This window comes from Triticum urartu, chromosome 1 (assembly GCF_003073215.2).
Source record: "Triticum urartu cultivar G1812 chromosome 1, Tu2.1, whole genome shotgun sequence".
In the NCBI taxonomy this organism is placed as follows: Eukaryota; Viridiplantae; Streptophyta; class Magnoliopsida; order Poales; family Poaceae; genus Triticum; species Triticum urartu.
Window position 1 is genome coordinate 465,892,417 of NC_053022.1, and position 21,066 is coordinate 465,913,482.

The 21,066-nt window shown below is 45.2% G+C and overlaps 2 protein-coding genes across 2 annotated transcripts; one reads left to right on the top strand and one right to left on the bottom strand.

Annotated features, from left to right (window-relative positions):
• The first annotated feature begins 455 nt into the window (after window positions 1-455).
• LOC125519704 lies at window positions 456-4,182 on the top strand. The gene is made up of 2 exons (XM_048684438.1): window positions 456-1,203; window positions 1,521-4,182. Exon 2 carries the CDS (start codon window positions 1,525-1,527, stop codon window positions 3,466-3,468), a length of 1,944 nt encoding a protein of 647 aa, XP_048540395.1. The 5' UTR covers window positions 456-1,203; window positions 1,521-1,524; the 3' UTR covers window positions 3,469-4,182.
• A 415-nt stretch (window positions 4,183-4,597) lies between these two features.
• Window positions 4,598-9,447, bottom strand: LOC125532920. Its single transcript, XM_048696777.1, has 5 exons — window positions 9,360-9,447; window positions 9,220-9,282; window positions 9,053-9,103; window positions 4,985-6,112; window positions 4,598-4,881 (listed from the first exon to the last, which is right to left on the bottom strand). Exons 1-4 carry the CDS (start codon window positions 9,445-9,447, stop codon window positions 5,109-5,111), a joined length of 1,206 nt encoding a protein of 401 aa, XP_048552734.1. The 3' UTR covers window positions 4,598-4,881; window positions 4,985-5,108.
• Between the last annotated feature and the right edge of the window lie 11,619 nt (window positions 9,448-21,066).

A 21,066-nucleotide genomic window follows, 5' to 3' on the forward strand; every position in this document is an offset into this window, starting at 1 on the left:
TTGATGAACTTTTTCAGAATCGCTGAACCTATTTATCAAATTCGATGAACTTTTTGTAAATTGGATGAACTTTTTTTGAATTTTGATGTACTTTTTTCCCAAATCAATGAACTTTTTTCTAAGTCCATGAACATATTCAAAATCGATGAACTTTTTCAAAATTTGATGAACTTTTTTCAAATCCGATGAACTTTTTTAAAACATTGATGAGATCATTTTCAAATTTGTGAACTTTTTTCTCCAATTAGTGAACTTTATTCAATTTTCTTGAACTATTTTTGTTTCATGTGAACTTTTTCAAATCTATGAAAATTTCTTAAATTAGTGATCTTTTTGAAATTTTGTGAAATTTTTCATTATTTGTGAACTTTTTTTTGAATACGTGACCATTTCTTTTTGAAAAAAATTCTCAATCTTTTTCAAAATATGTGAGCTTTCAATTTTTTGGAATCACGCAGCCCATATTATCCTTAATTAGTACTATCAAGGTACCTGTAGAGTGACAGCTACTAGGTAGCTCTAGTGGTTAGCGGAGCGCGTTTAGAAAGCACAGACGTGAGTTCGAGTTCGAATTCTCAGCGCTGCATGTATTTTTAGGATCTTTTGTCCGCTGGTGTAATGTGTTCGTGGGCCGGCCCAGCGAGGCGCTGCTGCGAGCGCCAAGTTGGTTAGTTGGCGCAGAAGGCGCGGAGTAGGAGCTCCCTGAGCGGGATCTCAAAAAAGAAGAAAAAAAAAGCGAGGCGTCCTGGCAGCGGGAGAGGGGAAATTTGGGATGGGAAAGAGGAGGGAAACGAGCGAACCAATCCCTTCGCGCAACCCCCACTCCCTCTCGCTTCCGCTCCATTCGAAACCCTAGCCACTCCCTCTCGCGCCGCTCCCCCAAATCGGCGCCTCTCCTGCCCCGCCGCCGCCGCCGGAAAAGCTCCTGCCCCGCCGCCGGAAAAGCTCCTGCCCCGCCCCTCGTCCCCTCTCCGAGTCTCCGTCCAGACCACTTGCCCTAGAATCCCAGAGACATCCATGCTCACCCGCCGCCGGTGAAGCACAAGCACGGGACCCCAAGCCCACCTCTTCCTCCTCCTCGACCGCGCCGTCCTCCGCATCCTCCTCCTCCGCCGCGTTGCTGCTGGGGAAGCTCTTCCTCCACCGGCGAGCTCCTCCTCCGCCTTGCCGTCGATCTACTCGCTGCCGGCCGCCGCGCCTCAGGTATCTCCGTCGCCTCCCGAGCTGAAGTGTCCATCTACTGCTAGTTTTTATACCTGTTGCTTGCGTGTTGTTTTTGCTTGCCTGTTACTTGCTTGTTGCCAATGTACTCTGAAGTCTGAACTGAATATATGATCTGTCTATTTGTGGTATCTGCCTATTGCTGGTAGTGTTAGGACATGCCCAACTGGAGCTGTTGCTAGCTGGTGCAGTGGTGCTGTTATTTTTGTACATAGGCTGGGCTGATGTTGCTCTTGCTCCTTCAAAACATAGCACTTACAAGATGCTTAAGGTTAACAGTGATATGTTAATTTGTGCAGAACGATGTCGACACTTCCTGCACCTGATATGACGATCACTGTGACCCGGTCCTTACATCCGTTTCGGCATTCAGAGGAAGATGCCAGACAGCTCTTTGCAGATCATCCTCATGCAGAAAACTTCTTGTCCCCCAATCATTCAGACGAACATCCAGATCTTGCAGACCTGGAAGCTTTGGGTCCGCATCCTCTGCTTAACAGGCAGACCAAAGCCTGCCAACCGTTGAGGTGGATCAATATTAGAATCCAAGCTGCAGGAACCAATCATTGGATTATGCCTTTCCTCAGAGACGATAACTTATATGTTCGAGGTTTTGGTAACCGGCATAATGCTCATGAGCTAAGTCAGAAGCTATGTTTGCCAGGGAAAGAGAAACTGGAGGTTCTGTCCCAGCAACTTCCCCTGGAACTCAACTGCATTCTTGTGAATTGGGACGTCACGTACCCAAAGATGTTCGGACTCAAGGATAAACATGATCTCGAAGCTGAATTTCAAAGGATCATGAGTGATGAAGATTTTGTCTTTGAGGCAGTCTGCTTCTTGTCAAGTTATGTTCATGTCGAGGGCAGTGAGGCTGAACAGAAAGCCATGAAGTACTTAGCGGGCATCACTTTCATGCTCTGTGAGTTTTACAGAATGAATCTAAGGCTCATCAATGTCCCACTGCGGCTTTGGATACATACCTGGGGGGATGTTTGTCTTGAGTACCTTAAGTGGAGGGATCGAAACTTCACGGACTGGATTTTAGACACAGTTAGACAAAAGATGAGGGGACAGGCTGTCGTGACAAAGATGCAGGAGCGTTTCAAAGAACTGGGCATCCAGGGGCCAGCTGATGGGTTGCAAGTCTTAGGCCTTATAATCAACCGAGATGTCACGTACTATGCCAACCTAGAGAAGAACAGAAGTAAGAAGAATGTCAAAGTCTCTGATGGAGGAGGAAAGTTTAACAGCCGGCTGACTCAGAAGGGTGGTGGTGCATCAAATATGCCACAAGAAGGCAATACCAGTCATGAAACAAAGGCTGCAAGTAATAGCAACCAGAAAGGAGCTGTTTATGGAGGTAACCAGATTCAATACAGCCAACGAGACCTAGTGGAGGAGTTTGTGGGTTTGATGAGCCACGATACCGCCAAGGACTCCCTTCCATGGGGACGGCGCAGGGTCCAAATTCTGAGAGTGAGTGCCAATTTTGAAGTCGATTGGATGGATTTCCATGATTGGCATCGTCCACAGGCCATCCATAGAAGAAAGATCAATGATCCAGCACGCACTGGACCAATCAGTGATCCACCGGTGATCGGAGCAATGACAGATATTGCACTGATTGGACCTGCGCGACCCATCGGAGCATATACGGCGCTTGGACTTGAATTCAGTCCTGCCAGGACTACAAACGGAGGAGAAGGGAGAAGACGCAACCAGAGGACGATCAACGAGAGGGGAGCAATTGTTGAGTCATGGCAGGTGGATAGTTATGACGATGAGCCAAGTTTTCATCGCAAGGACATTGCTGGGGAATGGGAAGGTCAGAAGATACAGATTTCTTATATGATTGTGCCTGATACAGTCGAAGCCCGAATCAAGGTGAAGCTACTGCTCACAGGAGGAAGCCGCTATCATGTGACAGGTTTCGTAAAGGCATGGGATGACAACATGGGACCCGAATTTGTAAGGCTCTTGTCAGATTCAGACCAAACAGTAGAGGTGCCCTCTAACCAATGGACTCTACTTCCTTTGATGCTTTCTCTGTTGTGTCTGAGCAATGCTGAGGAAGTTCAACTGAAAGTCGCTGCCTATCTAACTATCCGTTCATGCTCGAACAGTGAGGAGCAAGCACTGAATGTGTCTCATGATCACTGCTTCAAGCTCAGCCAAGGAGCTGCCAGACAAGAACGTGAGGTCAGGGGCAACAGAATTTCTGTGGCTGTGAAATTCAGTACTTGAATTTCAACTAGAAACACAATTTAAGGCTGGGCAACAGACTCTATTCTCTTCCAGGATGTGTTTCAGACAATTGCTGTCCAGCTACATAAAGTTCATGATTCTTCTGCTAGCTTCTCTTCATGGCTTCTCTTTTCTTCCTATTTTCTGCCCTCTAGTTAAATATTAGCATGTAGACTGTGATCTTGGTATCATTTGCATTAACGCTGTGATGTGCCAGGTTTAAAAAGTTGTTCGCTTAGTGATGAAAGATGAGGCGATGAATGCAAAAGAGGGCAAGCGATTGTTACTGTCTAGTGTCTACTGGTAATAGTGGACAGAGATCGGGCAAGAGTTTTCAGTTATTCCCCTTTGGCAACTGTCTACTGCTAGTAGCCCAAGTAGTTAAGATTGACCATCCAGCTGCTTAAACTTGAATCATGGGTGGATGACAGTGACACAGCAAACACTTGAATGATGTCTAGAATCGGGGCTCGCTTTGTTTAGTCCATCGACTCTTAGCACCTTCGCTCTATGTAGTTTTAACCTTGCTATCTTTTTTGAACACTGGCGTAAACTTTCTTTGTTCAAAGCACCGCCCAGATCATAGTAGTAGTTCCCTAATTTTGGACAGTGTTCTTATATAAGAAACTCGGAGAACAACAGTACTGCAGTTTAGTTTAAGGTTCCACATCAAATACATAGGTGCAGGGATCAGGACAATAGCAAAGAAAAAAAGTCCATGGCTATTCAGGTTAGTTTCCAAGCCAAAACGCACAATCTTTAGCGGTACTGCCAAAACGGTTGGGATGTTATTCATCAAAACGCTAATGACCAAAGGCACAATATTCATTGTTCTCACTGGCAGCAGTAAATTAAACCCGTCCTATTTTATTTTATTTTGAATGTCAAACCCGTCCTATTTAACAACACTAGATTCTGCACACAGTGCAGAAACGAAACAAATAGGATAGAACTTACATTTTGCTACAAAAGCACAAACAGGATAGAACTTACATTTTGCTCCCATTCTTCCTCTCCGGGATAAATGATCTTTAGTGTTAAGAAGATAATAACCCCCGCTCCCGTGCGGTTCCACGATACTAGCAACCGGCATGTCGGTTGCAGCCCCTCCCGAACCATCGCGTCCCTGTGAGGCGAAGACGGTTCCCATTGTATAAATAGCATGTCAATCATCAATAAAGGCAACCGATTCAATCATTTGTTCGATTCTCTTGTTCCTTTACAATCGATTCTTCACACGTTATCAGCCACGTTGTCTCTACCGATCAAAATGAGGCCGGCGAGGATGCACAGCGACGACAAGAACTCGCGGGGGCCTGGTCATCCGGCGCAAAGGCGACGAAAGGCGTCTGCAGCCTGCCAGCGTGCTCTTGCCATCAATCAAAGATCTCTATTTCATCTTCCGGAGTGATTCTTCACAGGAAATATAAGAGTAAATCAGGAAGAGCAAGTGAAAAGAAGCCCATCGATTGAGAGATGCAAAAAGGGAAAAAAGGTACCATGCGTTCACACTTACTCTTGCACTGGATCGAGCGGCAATTGCTGCTGCTTTTCATCACATCGCTAGCGGTGCCCCCGTCCATGCGCCTTGGCTGCTCCTCCACGGAGACCTCCGGCAGAGCAGTGGCGGGAGCCCATGGCTACCCGCGCCACGGCCGCTCCCGCGGTCGGTCGCGTACGCGTGGCGGCTGTGCCTGAGACCACAGCTCTCGCATGGCATGGTGGCGCCCGAGGCCAGCCACGGCTGGCGGCGGCGGTCCTCTCCACCGCCTACATCCATCACGCGGAGACGTGCAGACCAACGGCGACCCCGATGTGTGGAGCGCCGACGCTCCCGAAGGCGGCCGCCAACGGCTTGGCGCTCCACAACATGGTGGTGCTCCGCCCGAACCTTCGCTGAAGCGGCTCCAACCGGCGGACTGCCTACGGCCTTGGCGACGTCGACCAGCCGGCCTCCGCGCCCCGATCCCGTGCGCCGCGCTACGCCGGCCGCCCTGCGGCCCGGCCACGCGCCCTCTTGCACGCAGCCAAGACCGCCCTTCTGCGCGCGACCATGGCTCAGTGGCCTGCTGCAGTCCGAGACGGTGGCGGCTCCCAACGCGGAGCACGCGACGGTTGAGCGCAGCGCCGGGGAACGACATCGTCGTCCTTGACGACAACACGACGAGCACGAGGCCGCGCCGCTGCCATCTCCGACCTCCGTGGTCGTCGAGGTCGCCGCCTGTCACGCGCTCGCCTTCGTGTCCGTGCCGGCCGGGGCCTTCGTCTTCATCTATGGCTCCGGCGTGAACGGCTCCTGTTGGGCCGCGGCAGTCGATGCCGAAGCTGCCGCACCGTCCCAGACACCCACCACTCCTCCGCCTTCGCGGCGCACAGGCGCGCGCCGCCGCCCCGGGGCCCTCGCGGTCCCGCTGGAGAGTAAGCCGTCGAGCAGCCGCTCCGGCCGCGCAGCAGCAGCGCTCGCGCTCGCGGATGGCGCCTACAACGGCGTTGCGCCCGGCACCCACCTCCGCGGTGACTCCTCCTCCAGGAGGGGCGCGGCGGGAGATCTTCTCTCCGCCGGTGATGCGGCCCGCCAGCCGGCGCTGGGGTCCTCCGCCGGCGCTGTGGATTTGGGATCGAAGTGACTCGGGAATTGCTAGACCTGTTTATTTCATCTAGCCGCTCTCCCTTATCTACTCGGCAAATTTGATAATTTGCCATCCGTTATCTCCCCCTTTCATAATTTGCCTTCCAAAGAATGACAGGTGGAGCCCGAACCCACCCATCATTAAGACAATGGGTGGCAAATTGTGAAAAGAAAAGTAAAGGGTGACAAATTATCAAATCGCCCTATCTACTCGCTTTGACAAGGTCGGGGCTGCCTTACGTGGCCATATGCATGCGCTGGGAATTTAGGCATCCAACATAGCATGCCACGTTTTGCTCATTTGCACATTTGTTTTAGCAGACTACCAATTAATCTCCTAACAACACTTCTAGCAGTAATTTATTTCTGTTTTAGATCTGCTAAAATCAGTACATATTTTAGTACTTTTTTCTGTTAAGTACCGACATATTTCAGATTCTAAGTTGATGTAATATATTTTCATGTTTGCTACGTGTCGAGATAAATTACGTCTATTTGCAATTGAGATTTTTTTATCTCTTGCAAAGATAAATTCAGTACCTTTGCAGTACTGTTTCTCCGTTGAGTACAACGTATTCCAAGATATTTCTATGATGGATATATTTTCATGTTTAATACATGTCGAGATTAATACGTCTATTTGCAATTAAGATTTTTAATTTCTTGCAAATACAGATGCAAAATTTAAAGTGGTTTCTTCAAATTGATGCTTGGGGTCACAAGATAGTCATATATATCTACTGCTTCGCAGATTATCAATGACAACTGTTAAAGCCTATATTTTGGCATTTTGACATTATAATTGCTTTACAAAGTGCTCTCCCACACATTTTACTAAGTCATGACATAAGGCATTATGAGTGAGTATCTACTGATTTCATCGGATTGTACTCTCTAGTGCTATGAGATCTACTCCATTTTGGAGATTATCTTCAAGGTGTCATATTTAGCAATTTGAGATTCACACTAATGGTTTCAAGATAACTTCCTGAAATACCCATTGATTTTGCTAAGTTCATTACAACATCAACCATGATGGTCTTTAATTTACAGGTTGTAAATTAATTATCTCTGGTTTACCCATAGAGGTAACATATGGCTATAGAGTTTGAGGCATTCGCCCTCAATGGCCACCATTGCCCTATCTGGGCCATGGACATCATGATCGCTCTTGTGTCTCGTGGGATAATGTGTGCAATCCTGGATTCACCTCTGGTCAAAGTCACATCGCTAACAGAAAAATGGTGTCCTATATATCATAAGGCATTAGATTCAGATCTCAGCATCTGGTTATTCTGTATCAGCAATTCCTAGGATACAATGAACCTCAAGGGCAAAGGTTTGAATCTTACTTCAACCTTCAATCCGACATCACTAACTGTGACAGGACCCTATGGGCACGGGAATGTGATGGTTGAATATGCCTCAACCGACATGTTAGGAGACTATGAATAGTCTTTCAATCTCCTGAGTGGTCAATATAAATGTCCATTTATGATGTTATAACAACAACATAAGTATTGTTGTCATCATATATTGTATATCACAATATATTGTATCAGCACTTTGGTACAAATACATTTGTATGTATTCTATATATCTGGCAGTGATTTTCATACTGAGAATCTTCATGTCTATATAGATTTCTACGGGAGTCAATCCGATGAAAAATGATATGTGCCTTGTGGACATATGCACCACAAACTCTATAACTCAGGGAAGTCCAATGTTTCCACTCTCATTGAGAGAAATGAGATATTTTAAAATCGCTACATGCGATGAGGTATTTGTTGGCTCAACTCGAGTTATATTTACTATCCCTGTGGGTACTCGAGTAACGTCGGGATGCTTTATTGCTTCCCAGGTTTAACTCGTACCCTATTAAACTATGGAGGTATCCGTCAAAATAGTTTCCATAGAGAAACTTATGATGACAACAAAGAGAAATAACTTTTCTTTACCATATGCAACAAATATGGCAAGCACATTCTCTGTGTATCATCTGGATTGTACTACACATACAACACAACCCGTAGCACATGTTGCGTACGAGATAGTTTTCCAGAGTGTCTTGTACATGACAAACTTGGCATACTCGCCTTGGTCATTGAGACATTGGGTTGAAACCGAAACTATTAGCAATTGCAATAGTTTATGATTATTATGATGCTAACTTCTAACAACAATTGGATTTTATGTGCACTACAAGTGACACAGGGAAGCTAATTTTAAGGCTCACACACCTTAAAGTCTACGCTGAACCACTCAGACTCCTTGAATGCATCAAGTTGAGGTAAGTGACTCTTCTCATCCATTGACTAGACTATCCAGGTATTCCATGGTTTTAAAAGACATATCTACATGATGGTCTTAAGTGTGTGCTTTATTCACACAAAACCATTGACTCATTATCCTGACATTGATTTCAAGCAAATCAAATGGATAACATTGCAGAATTCTCCTTGAGTGCCTTCTCTATGGCCCTGGATTGAAGTTTAGCAATTTGTCCTAATGTCTAGACTCAAAATGGTTTGGTAGAATCCCATCCAAAGAATTGAGCTCATTGCATGATCTTTACTTTGAAATTGCAACTTACCAACTTTATGTTGGAGTCATGCAGTTTTACATGCTCATGACCAAACTGCATACTATTATTCCCCTCTATCTTTGATATGTGGATATCTACCAAGTATTTCCTATCTGCGGTAATTCAGTTGCATACCGATATCACCACCCAGCATACATCATTGGCCCCTCAACATATAGTTGGGATCTATGTGAGGAATAACTGTATTACCGTCAATACCTCAAGCCCTCACATGGGGAGTTATTCAAGGCCAGTATGTTGATTCAATGAGGAACATTTCCAGGCATTAGGGGGAGAATTCAAGTACCATAAAGAATGCCAGAAAATTAGTGGAATGTTCAACACATTTCTTCCTCAGATCTACGTACTCAAAGATCTGAACCATGCGTTCAGAAGATTTGCAATACATTGCAAATAACCTGCCAGATTCATTTACTGACTATAAAGGTGTCACACAATGCTACAATCCTACAAAAGTACGCCTGAAAGAGTGGAGGTACCAACAAAATCTACTCCACTCCCCGTTCAAACCAACAGGGGGAGATGTATGGAAGAAGTACATCAGGATTCAGCTTCTCGCAAGCAAGGATATCAAGGCCTGTGAATAAGTAAATGCAAGTCAATTTCACGTTAACAGACACCTAATGGGTAGTATACACCCAGTGGATGGGAAACCTCCACCAACCCAGGTCATAGTGCACACAATGACCGGGACATCAGAATACTCGACTGAATCGCATTGGGAATCACGAGTAGTCACCATGGGTAACGATGTTGGAAATATGCCCTAGAGGCAATAATAAATTGGTTATTATTATATTTCCTTGTTCATGATAATCGTTTATTATCCATGCTATAATTGTATTGATAGGAAACTCAGATACATGTGTGGATACATAGACAACACCATGTCCCTAGTAAGCCTCTAGTTGACTAGCTTGTTGATCAATAGATGGTTACGGTTTCCTGACCATGGACATTGGATGTCGTTGATAACGGGATCACATCATTAGGAGAATGATGTGATGGACAAGATGAAGGAAATATGCCATAGAGGCAATAATAAAGTTATTATTTATTTCCTTATAATCATGATAAATGTTTATTATTCATGCTAGAATTGTATTAACCGGAAACATAATACATGTGTGAATACATAGACAAACAAAGTGTCACTAGTATGCCTCTACTTGACTAGCTCGTTAATCAAAGATGGTTATGTTTCCTAACCATGAACAATGAGTTGTTATTTGATTAACGGGATCACATCATTAAGAGAATGATCTAATTGACATGACCCATTCCATTAGCTTAGCACCCGATCGTTTAGTATGTTGCTATTGCTTTCTTCATGACTTATACATGTTCCTATAACTATGAGATTATGTAACTCCCGTTTACCGGAGGAACACTTTGGGTACTACCAAACGTCACAACGTAACTGGGTGATTATAAAGGAGTACTACAGGTGTCTCCAATGGTACATGTTGGGTTGACATATTTCGAGATTAGGTTTTGTCACTCCGATTGTCGGAGAGGTATCTCTGGGCCCTCTCGGTAATACACATCACATAAGCCTTGCAAGCATTGCAACTAATGAGTTAGTTGCGAGATGATGTATTACAGAACGAGTAAAGAGACTTGCCGGTAACGAGATTGAACTAGGTATTGGATACCGACGATCGAATCTCGGGCAAGTAACATACCGATGACAAAGGGAACAACGTATGTTGTTATGCGGTCTGACCGATAAAGATCTTCGTAGAATATGTAGGAGCCAATATGGGCATCCAGGTCCCGCTATTGGTTATTGACCGGAGACGTGTCTCGGCCATGTCTAAATTGTTCTCGAACCCGTAGGGTCCGCACGCTTAAGGTTACGATGACAGTTATATTATGAGTTTATGCATTTTGATGTACCGAAGGTTGTTCGGAGTCCCGGATGTGATCACGGACATGACGAGGAGTCTTGAAATGGTTGAGACGTAAAGATTGATATATTGGAAGCCTATGTTTGGATATCGAAAGTGTTCCGGGTGAAATCGGGATTTTACCGGAATACCGGGAAGGTTACCGGAACCCCCCGGGAGCTAAATGGGCCATGATGGGCCTTAGTGGAAAAGAGAAGAGGCAGCCCTACATGGGCTGCGCGCCTCCTCCTTCCCCTAGTCCTATTAGGACTAGGAGAGGTGGCCGGCCCCCTCTCTCTCTTTTCCCCCTCCGCGAATCCTATTCCAACTAGGATTGGGGGGGGGGAATCCTACTCCCGGAGGGAGTAGGACTCTCCTGGCGCGCCCCTTGTGGCCGGCCAACCTCCCCCCTTTTGGTCCTTTATATAATGAGGTAGAGGCACCCTAGAACACACAAGTTGATCCACGTGATATATTCCTTAGCCGTGTGCGGTGCCCCCAGCCACCATATTCCTCGATAATACTGTAGCGGAGTTTAGGCGAAGCCCTGCTGCTGTAGTGCATCAAGATCGTCACCACGCCGTCGTGCTGACGGAACTCTTCCCCGACACTTTGCTGGATCGGAGTCCGGGGATCGTCATCGAGCTGAACGTGTGCTCGAACTTGGAGGTGCCGTAGTTTCGGTGCTTGATTAGTTGGATCGTGAAGACGTACGACTACTTCCTCTACGTCGTGTCAACACTTCCGCCGTCGGTCTGCGTGGGTGCGTAGACTACACTCTCCCCTCTCGTTGCTATGCATCACATGATCTTGCGTGTGCGTAGGAATTTTTTTGAAATTACTACGAAACCCAACAGTGGCATCCGAGCCTAGGTTATTTATGTTGATGTTATATGCACGAGTAGAACACAAGTGAGTTGTGGGCGATATAAGTCATACTGCCTACCAGCATGTCATACTTTGGTTCGGCGGCATTGTTGGACGAGACGACCCGGACCAACATTACGCGTACGCTTACGTGAGACCGGTTCCCCCGACGTGCTTTGCACACAGGTGGCTTGCGGGCGACTGTCTCTCCAACTTTAGTTGAACCAAGTGTGGCTACGCCCGGTCCTTGCGAAGGTTAAAACGGAGTCTATTTGACAAACTATCGTTGTGGTTTTGATGCGTAGGTGAGATTGGTTCTTGTTTAAGCCCGTAGCAGCCACGTAAAACTTGCAACAACAAAGTAGAGGACGTCTAACTTGTTTTTGCAGGGCATGTTGTGATGTGATATGGTCAAGACATGATGCTGAATTTTATTGTATGAGATGATCATGTTTTGTAACCGAATTATCGGCAACTGGCAGGAGCCTTATGGTTGTCGTTTTATTGTATGCAATGCAATCGCGATGTAATGCTTTACTTTATTACTAACCGGTAGTGATAGTCGTGGAAGCATAAGATTGGCGAGACGACAACGATGCTACGATGGAGATCAAGGTGTCGCGCCGGTGACGATGGTGATCACGACGGTGCTTCGGAGATGGAGATCACAAGCACAAGATGATGATGGCCATATCATATCACTTATATTGATTGCATGAGATGTTTATCCTTTTATGCATCTTATCTTGCTTTGATTGACGGTAGCATTATAAGATGATCTCTCACTAAATTATCAAGAAGTGTTCTCCCTGAGTATGCACCGTTGCCAAAGTTCGTCGTGCCCATACACCACGTGATGATCGGGTGTGATAAGCTCTACGTCCATCTACAACGGGTGCAAGCCAGTTTTGCACACGCAGAATACTCAGGTTAAACTTGACGAGCCTAGCATATGCAGATATGGCCTCGGAACACGGAGACCGAAAGGTGGAGCGTGAGTCATATAGTAGATATGATCAACATAACGATGTTCACCATTGAAAACTACTCCATCTCACGTGATGATCGGTTATGGTTTAGTTGATTTGGATCACGTGATCACTTAGAAGATTAGGGGATGTCTATCTAAGTGGGAGTTCTTAAGTAATATGATTAATTGAACTTAAATTTATCATGAACTTAGTCCCTGATAGTATCTTGCTTGTTTATGTTGATTGTAGATAGATGGCTCGTGCTGTTGTTCCGTTGAATTTTAATGCGTTCCTTGAGAAAGCAAAGTTGAAAGATGATGGTAGCAATTACACGGATTGGGTCCGTAACTTGAGGATTATCCTCATTGCTGCACAGAAGAATTACGTCCTGGAAGCACCGCTGGGTGCCAGGCCTACTGCAGGAGCAACGCCGGATGTTATGAACGTCTGGCAGAGCAAAGCTGATGACTACTCGATAGTTTAGTGTGCCATGCTTTACGGCTTAGAATCGGGACTTCAACGACGTTTTGAACGTCATGGAGCATATGAGATGTTTCAGGAGTTGAAGTTAATATTTCAAGCAAATGCCCGGATTGAGAGATATGAAGTCTCCAATAAGTTCTATAGCTGCAAGATGGAGGAGAACAGTTCTGTCAGTGAGCATATACTCAAAATGTCTGGGTATAATAATCACTTGATTCAATTGGGAGTTAATCTTCCGGATGATTGCGTCATTGACAGAATTCTCCAATCACTGCCACCAAGCTACAAGAGCTTCGTGATGAACTATAATATGCAAGGGATGAACAAGACTATTCCCGAGCTCTTTGCAATGCTGAAAGCTGCGGAGGTAGAAATCAAGAAGGAGCATCAAGTGTTGATGGTTAACAAGACCACTAGTTTCAAGAAAAAGGGTAAAGGGAAGAAGAAGGGGAACTTCAAGAAGAACAGCAAACAAGTTGCTGCTCAGGAGAAGAAACCCAAGTCTGGACCTAAGCCTGAAACTGAGTGCTTCTACTGCAAGCAGACTGGTCACTGGAAGCGGAACTGCCCCAAGTATTTGGCGGATAAGAAGGATGGCAAGGTGAACAAAGGTATATGTGATATACATGTTATTGATGTGTACCTTACTAGAGCTCGCAGTAGCACCTGGGTATTTGATACTGGTTCTGTTGCTAATATTTGCAACTCGAAACAGGGACTACGGAATAAGCGGGCACTGGCAAAGGACGAGGTGACGATGCGCGTGGGAAACGGTTCCAAAGTCGATGTGATCGCGGTCGGCACGCTACCTCTACATCTACCTTCGGGATTAATATTAGACCTAAATAATTGTTATTTGGTGCCAGCGTTGAGCATGAACATTATATCTGGATCTTGTTTGATGCGAGACAGTTATTCATTTAAATCAGAGAATAATGGTTGTTCTATTTATATGAATAATATCTTTTATGGTCATGCACCTTTGAAGAGTGGTCTATTTTTGATGAATCTCGATAGTAGTGATACACATATTCATAATGTTGAAGCCAAAAGATGCAGAGTTGATAATGAAAGTGCAACTTATTTGTGGCACTGTCGTTTAGGTCATATCGGTGTAAAGCGCATGAAGAAACTCCATACTGATGGACTTTTGGAACCACTTGATTATGAATCACTTGGTACTTGCGAACCGTGCCTCATGGGCAAGATGACTAAAACACCGTTCTCCGGTACTATGGAGAGAGCAACAGATTTGTTGGAAATCATACATACCGATGTTTGTGGTCCGATGAATATTGAGGCTCGTGGCGGATATCGTTATTTTCTCACCTTCACAGATGACTTAAGCAGATATGGGTATATCTACTTAATGAAACATAAGTCTGAAACATTTGAAAAGTTCAAAGAATTTTAGAGTGAAGTTGAAAATCATCGTAACAAGAAAATAAAGTTTCTACGATCTGATCGTGGAGGAGAATATTTGAGTTACGAGTTTGGTGTACATTTGAAAAATTGTGGAATAGTTTCGCAACTCACGCCACCCGGAACACCACAGCGTAATGGTGTGTCCGAACGTCGTAATCGTACTTTACTAGATATGGTGCGATCTATGATGTCTCTTACTGATTTACCGCTATCATTTTGGGGATACGCTCTAGAGACGGCCGCATTCACGTTAAATAGGGCACCATCAAAATCCGTTGAGACGACGCCTTATGAACTGTGGTTTGGCAAGAAACCAAAGTTGTCGTTTCTTAAAGTTTGGGGCTGCGATGCTTATGTGAAAAAGCTTCAACCTGATAAGCTCGAACCCAAATCGGAGAAATGTGTCTTCATAGGATACCCAAAGGAGACTGTTGGGTACACCTTCTATCACAGATCCGAAGGCAAGACATTCGTTGCTAAAAATGGATCCTTTCTAGAGAAGGAGTTTCTCTTGAAAGAAGTGAGTGGGAGGAAAGTAGAACTTGACGAGGTAACTGTACCTGCTCCTTTATTGGAAAGTAGTACATCACAGAAAACTGTTTCTGCGACACCTACACCAATAAATGAGGAAGCTAATGATGATGGTCATGAAACTTCAGATCAAGATACTACTGAACCTCGTAGATCAACCAGAGTAAGATCCGCGCCAGAGTGGTACGATAATCCTGTTCTGGAAATCATGCTACTAGATCATGATGAACCTACGAATTATGAAGAAGCGATGGTGAGCCCAGATTCCGCAAAGTGGCTTGAAGCCATGAAATCTGAGATGGGATCCATGTATGAAAACAAAGTATGGACTTTGGTTGACTTGCCCGATGATCGGCAAGCAATTGAGAATAAATGGATCTTCAAGAAGAAGACTGACGCTGATGGTAATGTTACTGTCTACAAAGCTCGACTTGTCGCAAAAGGTTTTCGACAAGTTCAAGGGATTGACTATGATGAGACCTTCTCACCCGTAGCGATGCTTAAGTCCATCCGAATCATGTTAGCAATTGCCGCATTTTATGATTATGAAATTTGGCAAATGGATGTAAAAACTGCATTCCTGAATGGATTTCTGGAAGAAGAGTTGTATATGATGCAACCAGAAGGTTTTGTCGATCCAAAAGGAGCTAACAAAGTGTGCAAGCTCCAGCGATCCATTTATGGACTGGTGCAAGCCTCTCGGAGTTGGAATAAACACTTTGATAGTGTGATCAAAGCATTTGGTTTTATACAGACTTTCGGAGAATCCTGTATTTACAAGAAAGTGAGTGGGAGCTCTGTAGCATTTCTAATATTATATGTGGATGACATATTACTAATTGGAAATGATGTAGAATTTCCGGATAGCATAAAGGGATACTTGAATAAGAGTTTTTCAATGAAAGACCTCGGTGAAGCTGCTTACATATTAGGCATAAAGATCTATAGAGATAGATCAAAACGCTTAATTGGACTTTCACAAACAACATACCTTGACAAAATTTTGAAGAAGTTCAAAATGGATCAAGCAAAGAAAGGATTCTTGCCTGTGTTACAAGGTGTGAAATTGAGTAAGACTCAATGCCCGACCACTGCAGAAGATAGAGAGAATATGAAAGATGTTCCCTATGCATCAGCCATAGGATCTATCATGTATGCAATGCTGTGTACCAGACCCGATGTGTGCCTTGCTATAAGTCTAGCAGGGAGGTACCAAAGTAATCCAGGAGTGGATCACTGGACAGCGGTCAAGAACATCCTGAAATACCTGAAAAGGACTAAGGATATGTTTCTCGTATATGGAGGTGACAAAGAGCTCATCGTAAAAGGTTACGTTGATGCAAGCTTTGACACTGATCCGGACAATTCTAAATCGCAAACCGGATACGTGTTTACATTAAATGGTGGAGCTGTCAGTTGGTGCAGTTCTAAACAAAGCGTCGTAGCAGGATCTACATGTGAAGTGGAGTACATAGCTGCTTCGGAAGCAGCGAACGAAGGAGTCTGGATGAAGGAGTCCATATCCGATCTAGGTGTCATACCTAGTGCATCGGGTCCAATGAAAATCTTTTGTGACAATACTGGTGCAATTGCCTTGGCAAAGGAATCCAGATTTCACAAGAGAACCAAGCACATCAAGAGACGCTTCAATTCCATCTGGGATCTAGTCCAGGTGGGAGACATAGAGATTTGCAAGATACATACGGATCTGAATGTTGCAGACCCGTTGACTAAGCCTCTTCCACGAGCAAAACATGATCAGCACCAAGGCTCCATGGGTGTTAGAATCATTACGGTGTAATCTAGATTATTGACTCTAGTGCAAGTGGGAGACTGAAGGAAATATGCCCTAGAGGCAATAATAAAGTTATTATTTATTTCCTTATAATCATGATAAATGTTTATTATTCATGCTAGAATTGTATTAACCGGAAACATAATACATGTGTGAATACATAGACAAACAAAGTGTCACTAGTATGCCTCTACTTGACTAGCTCATTAATCAAAGATGGTTATGTTTCCTAACCATGAACAATGAGTTGTTATTTGATTAACGGGATCACATTATTAAGAGAATGATCTAATTGACATGACCCATTCCATTAGCTTAGCACCCGATCGTTTAGTATGTTGCTATTGCTTTCTTCATGACTTATACATGTTCCTATAACTATGAGATTATGTAACTCCCGTTTACCGGAGGAACACTTTGGGTACTACCAAACGTCACAACGTAACTGGGTGATTATAAAGGAGTACTACAGGTGTCTCCAATGGAACATGTTGGGTTGACGTATTTCGAGATTAGGATTTGTCACTCCGATCGTCGGAGAGGTATCTCTGGGCCCTCTCGGTAATGCACATCACTTAAGCCTTGCAAGCAATGCAACTAATGAGTTAGTTGCAAGATGATGTATTACAGAACGAGTAAAGAGACTTGCCGGTAACGAGATTGAACTAGGTATTGGATACCGACAATCGAATCTCGGGCAAGTAACATACCGATGACAAAGGGAACAACGTATGTTGTTATGCGGTCTGACCGATAAAGATCTTGGTAGAATATGTAGGAGCCAATATGGGCATCCAGGTCCCGCTATTGGTTATTGACCGGAGACGTGTCTCGGCCATGTCTACATTGTTCTCGAACCCGTAGGGTCCGCATGCTTAAGGTTACGATGACAGTTATATTATGAGTTTATGCATTTTGATGTACCGAAGGTTGTTCGGAGTCCCGGATGTGATCACGGACATGACGAGGAGTCTCGAAATGGTCGAGACGTAAAGATTGATATATTGGAAGCCTATGTTTGGATATCAGAAGTGTTCCGGGTGAAATCGGGATTTTACCGGAATACCGGGAAGGTTACCGGAACCCCCCGGGAGCTAAATGGGCCATGATGGGCCTTAGTGGAAAAGAGAAGAGGCAGCCCTACATGGGCTGCGCGCCTCCTCCTTCCCCTAGTCCTATTAGGACTAGGAGAGGTGGCCCCCCCTCTCTCTCTTTTCCCCCTCCGCGAATCCTATTCCAACTAGGATTGGGGGGGGGGGGGAATCCTACTCCCGGAGGGAGTAGGACTCTCCTGGCGCGCCCCTTGTGGCTGGCCAGCCTCCCCCCTTTTGGTCCTTTATATACTGAGGTAGAGGCACCCTAGAACACACAAGTTGATCCACGTGATTATTCCTTAGCCGTGTGCGGTGCCCCCAGCCACCATATTCCTCGATAATACTGTAGCGGAGTTTAGGCGAAGCCCTGCTGCTGTAGTGCATCAAGATCGTCACCACGCCGTCGTGCTGACGGAACTCTTCCCCGACACTTTGCTGGATCGGAGTCCGGGGATCGTCATCAAGCTGAACGTGTGCTCGAACTCGGAGGTGCCGTAGTTTCGGTGCTTGATCGGTTGGATCGTGAAGACATACGACTACTTCCTCTACGTCGTGTCAACGCTTTCGCAGTCGGTCTGCGTGGGTACGTAGACTACACTCTCCCCTCTCGTTGCTATGCATCACATGATCTTGCGTGTGCGTAGGAATTTTTTTGAAATTACTACGAAACCCAACACAAGGCCCAATCCTAAGCCTAGCACAAAGATCGTGTAGTTTGTATGCTAAAGCTTTTCGAATGTCAAGTATCATTTCCTTAGACCATGAGATTGTGCAACTCCCGGATACCGTAGGAATGCTTTGGGTGTACCAAACGTCACAACATAACTGGGTGGCTATAAAGGTACACTACGGGTATCTCCGAAAGTGTCTGTTGGGTTGGCATGAATCGAGACTGGGATTTGTCACTCCGTGTGACAGAGAGGTATCTCTGGGCCCACTCAGTAGGACATCATCATATGCGCAATGTGACCAAGGAGTTGATCACAGGATGATGTGTTACGGAACGAGTAAAGAGACTTGCCGGTAACGAGATTGAACAAGGGTATCGAGATACCGACGATCGAATCTCGGGCAAGTGCAATACCGCTAGACAAAGGGAATTGTATACGGGATTGATTAAGTCCTTGACATCGTGGTTCATCCGATGAGATCATCGTGGAGCATGTGGGGGCTAACATGGGTATCCAGATCCCGCTGTTGGTTATTGGCCGGAGAGTTGTCTCGGTCATGTCTACATGGTTCCCGAACCCGTAGGGTCTGCACACTTAAGGTTCGGTGATACTAGGGTTGTAGGGAATAGATGTACGTGGTTACCGAATGTTGTTCGGAGTCCCAGATGAGATCCCGGACATCACGAGGAGTTCCGGAGGTAAAGATTTATATATAGGAAGTATGGTTTTGGCATCGGAAATGTTCTGAGCATCACCGGTAGTGTACCGGGACCACCGGAGGGGCCACGGGCCCCGGAGGCATACCTGGGCCAAGTGTGAGAAGGGACTAGCCCCTAGGTGGGCTGGGGCGCCTCCCCACCAAGGCCCATGCGCCTAGGGAGAAGAGGGGGCAAACCCTAAGGACAGATGGGCCCTAAGGCCCATGCCTGGTGTGCCTCCCTCTCACCCCCACTTGGCTGCCACCCCTAGGGTGGAAACCCTAGGTGGGGGCGCAGCCCTCCCTCTCCCCCTATATATAGTGGCGGCAAAGGGGCAGCCCAACACCTAAGTTCTGGCGCAGCCCTTCCCCTCTCCCAAGTCCTCCTCCTCTCCCGCGGTGCTTGGTGAAGCCCTGCAGGATTGCCACGCTCCTCCTTCACCACCACGCCATCGTGCTGCTGCTGGACGGAGTCTTCCCCAACCTCTACTTCTCCCCTTGCTGTATCAAGGCGTGGGAGACGTCACCGGGCTGCATGTGTGTTGAACGCGGAGGTGCTGTCCGTTCGGCACTAGGATCATCGGTGATTTGGATCACGACAAGTACGACTCCATCAACCCCGTTCACTTGAACGCTTCCGCTTAGCGATCTGCAAGGGTATGTAGATGCACTCTCCTTCCCCTCGTTGCTAGATTACTCCATAGATTGATCTTGGTGATGTGTAGAAAATTTTGAATTTCTGCTACGATACCCGACAAGATACTTCCATCAACTATATATTGATATATAGATTCTGGAGAATCATATAACCGGAAGTCTACAATTGTTGACATACATTTCTCAACTAGATTGCAAAAACCTTTCAAATGATTCAGATCCAAAGACCATGGCCATGGCAAAGTGTGAACAACACTCGAATTGAACTCAAGCAAAGGGTATAATCTAGGTAGAAATGATCTTGCTCAATAATGGGAAGGTATTCATAAGCAATACCTACACCAATTTTCTTCTGGAAACAGAATTGAGAACAACGAGGTGGTGAAACAAAGAGCAAGTATTGTAGCATAAGGGTTCACGCAGATACCCAACTATTCTCCAGAGGTGGAATCTCTTTCCGATAACTTATATCATTGGCAGTACAAAATCATCTATCTATGCAGTTGATAGATGTAGTGATTACATATCCATGTAGATCACTAGATTCAGATATAGATGGTTCCTGATGGAACCTCAATTCCGAATCAAAGTACAAAATGCAACATACATCGTGTAAAATCAATAAGTCACCATATGACTTATTATTATCGTCGGTACATTTGGTACAACCGACGTAGTGAGTTCCTTATTCACAAGGATTACTCCTACAATGATGATTATCCATGTTTGTGTGCCTGCAATGACGACACAGGTAATCATCTAAATGACGGAGTTTAAAATGAAGGATTTGGGTAAACCAAAATACCGCTCGTTACTACAAATTGAGCACCTTCATTTATACATTATGGTATACTATGTTGTCTATATCCAAAATATATTGGAGAAATTCACTATCCATCCATAGAGAAAGGTCTATTTAGACCAAGTGATGATGGAAATGAGATATTGGGACTCAATGTTCCATAATGCCATTGGATCCACCAAACATAATTGGCTGGTACTCAAGAATATCTTTTGATATCTCCAAGGCATCAAACATCTTATCCTGGTTTTTCAGTCTCACAGAAATGTGAACACCGATATGATTGGATACATCAATCAGATCCCCACTATGTCAGATCGTAGACAAGTTTAGTGTTCCTACTAGGTGTGGTAGCCCTCTCATGAATAGTCTTTGAAGCAGACCTCATGGCAACATCCACCAACCATTATCTCAACGATAATCTTTCTTGTGTTGCCCGGATGCGAACATGTTACATAATAAGCAATATCGATATATTG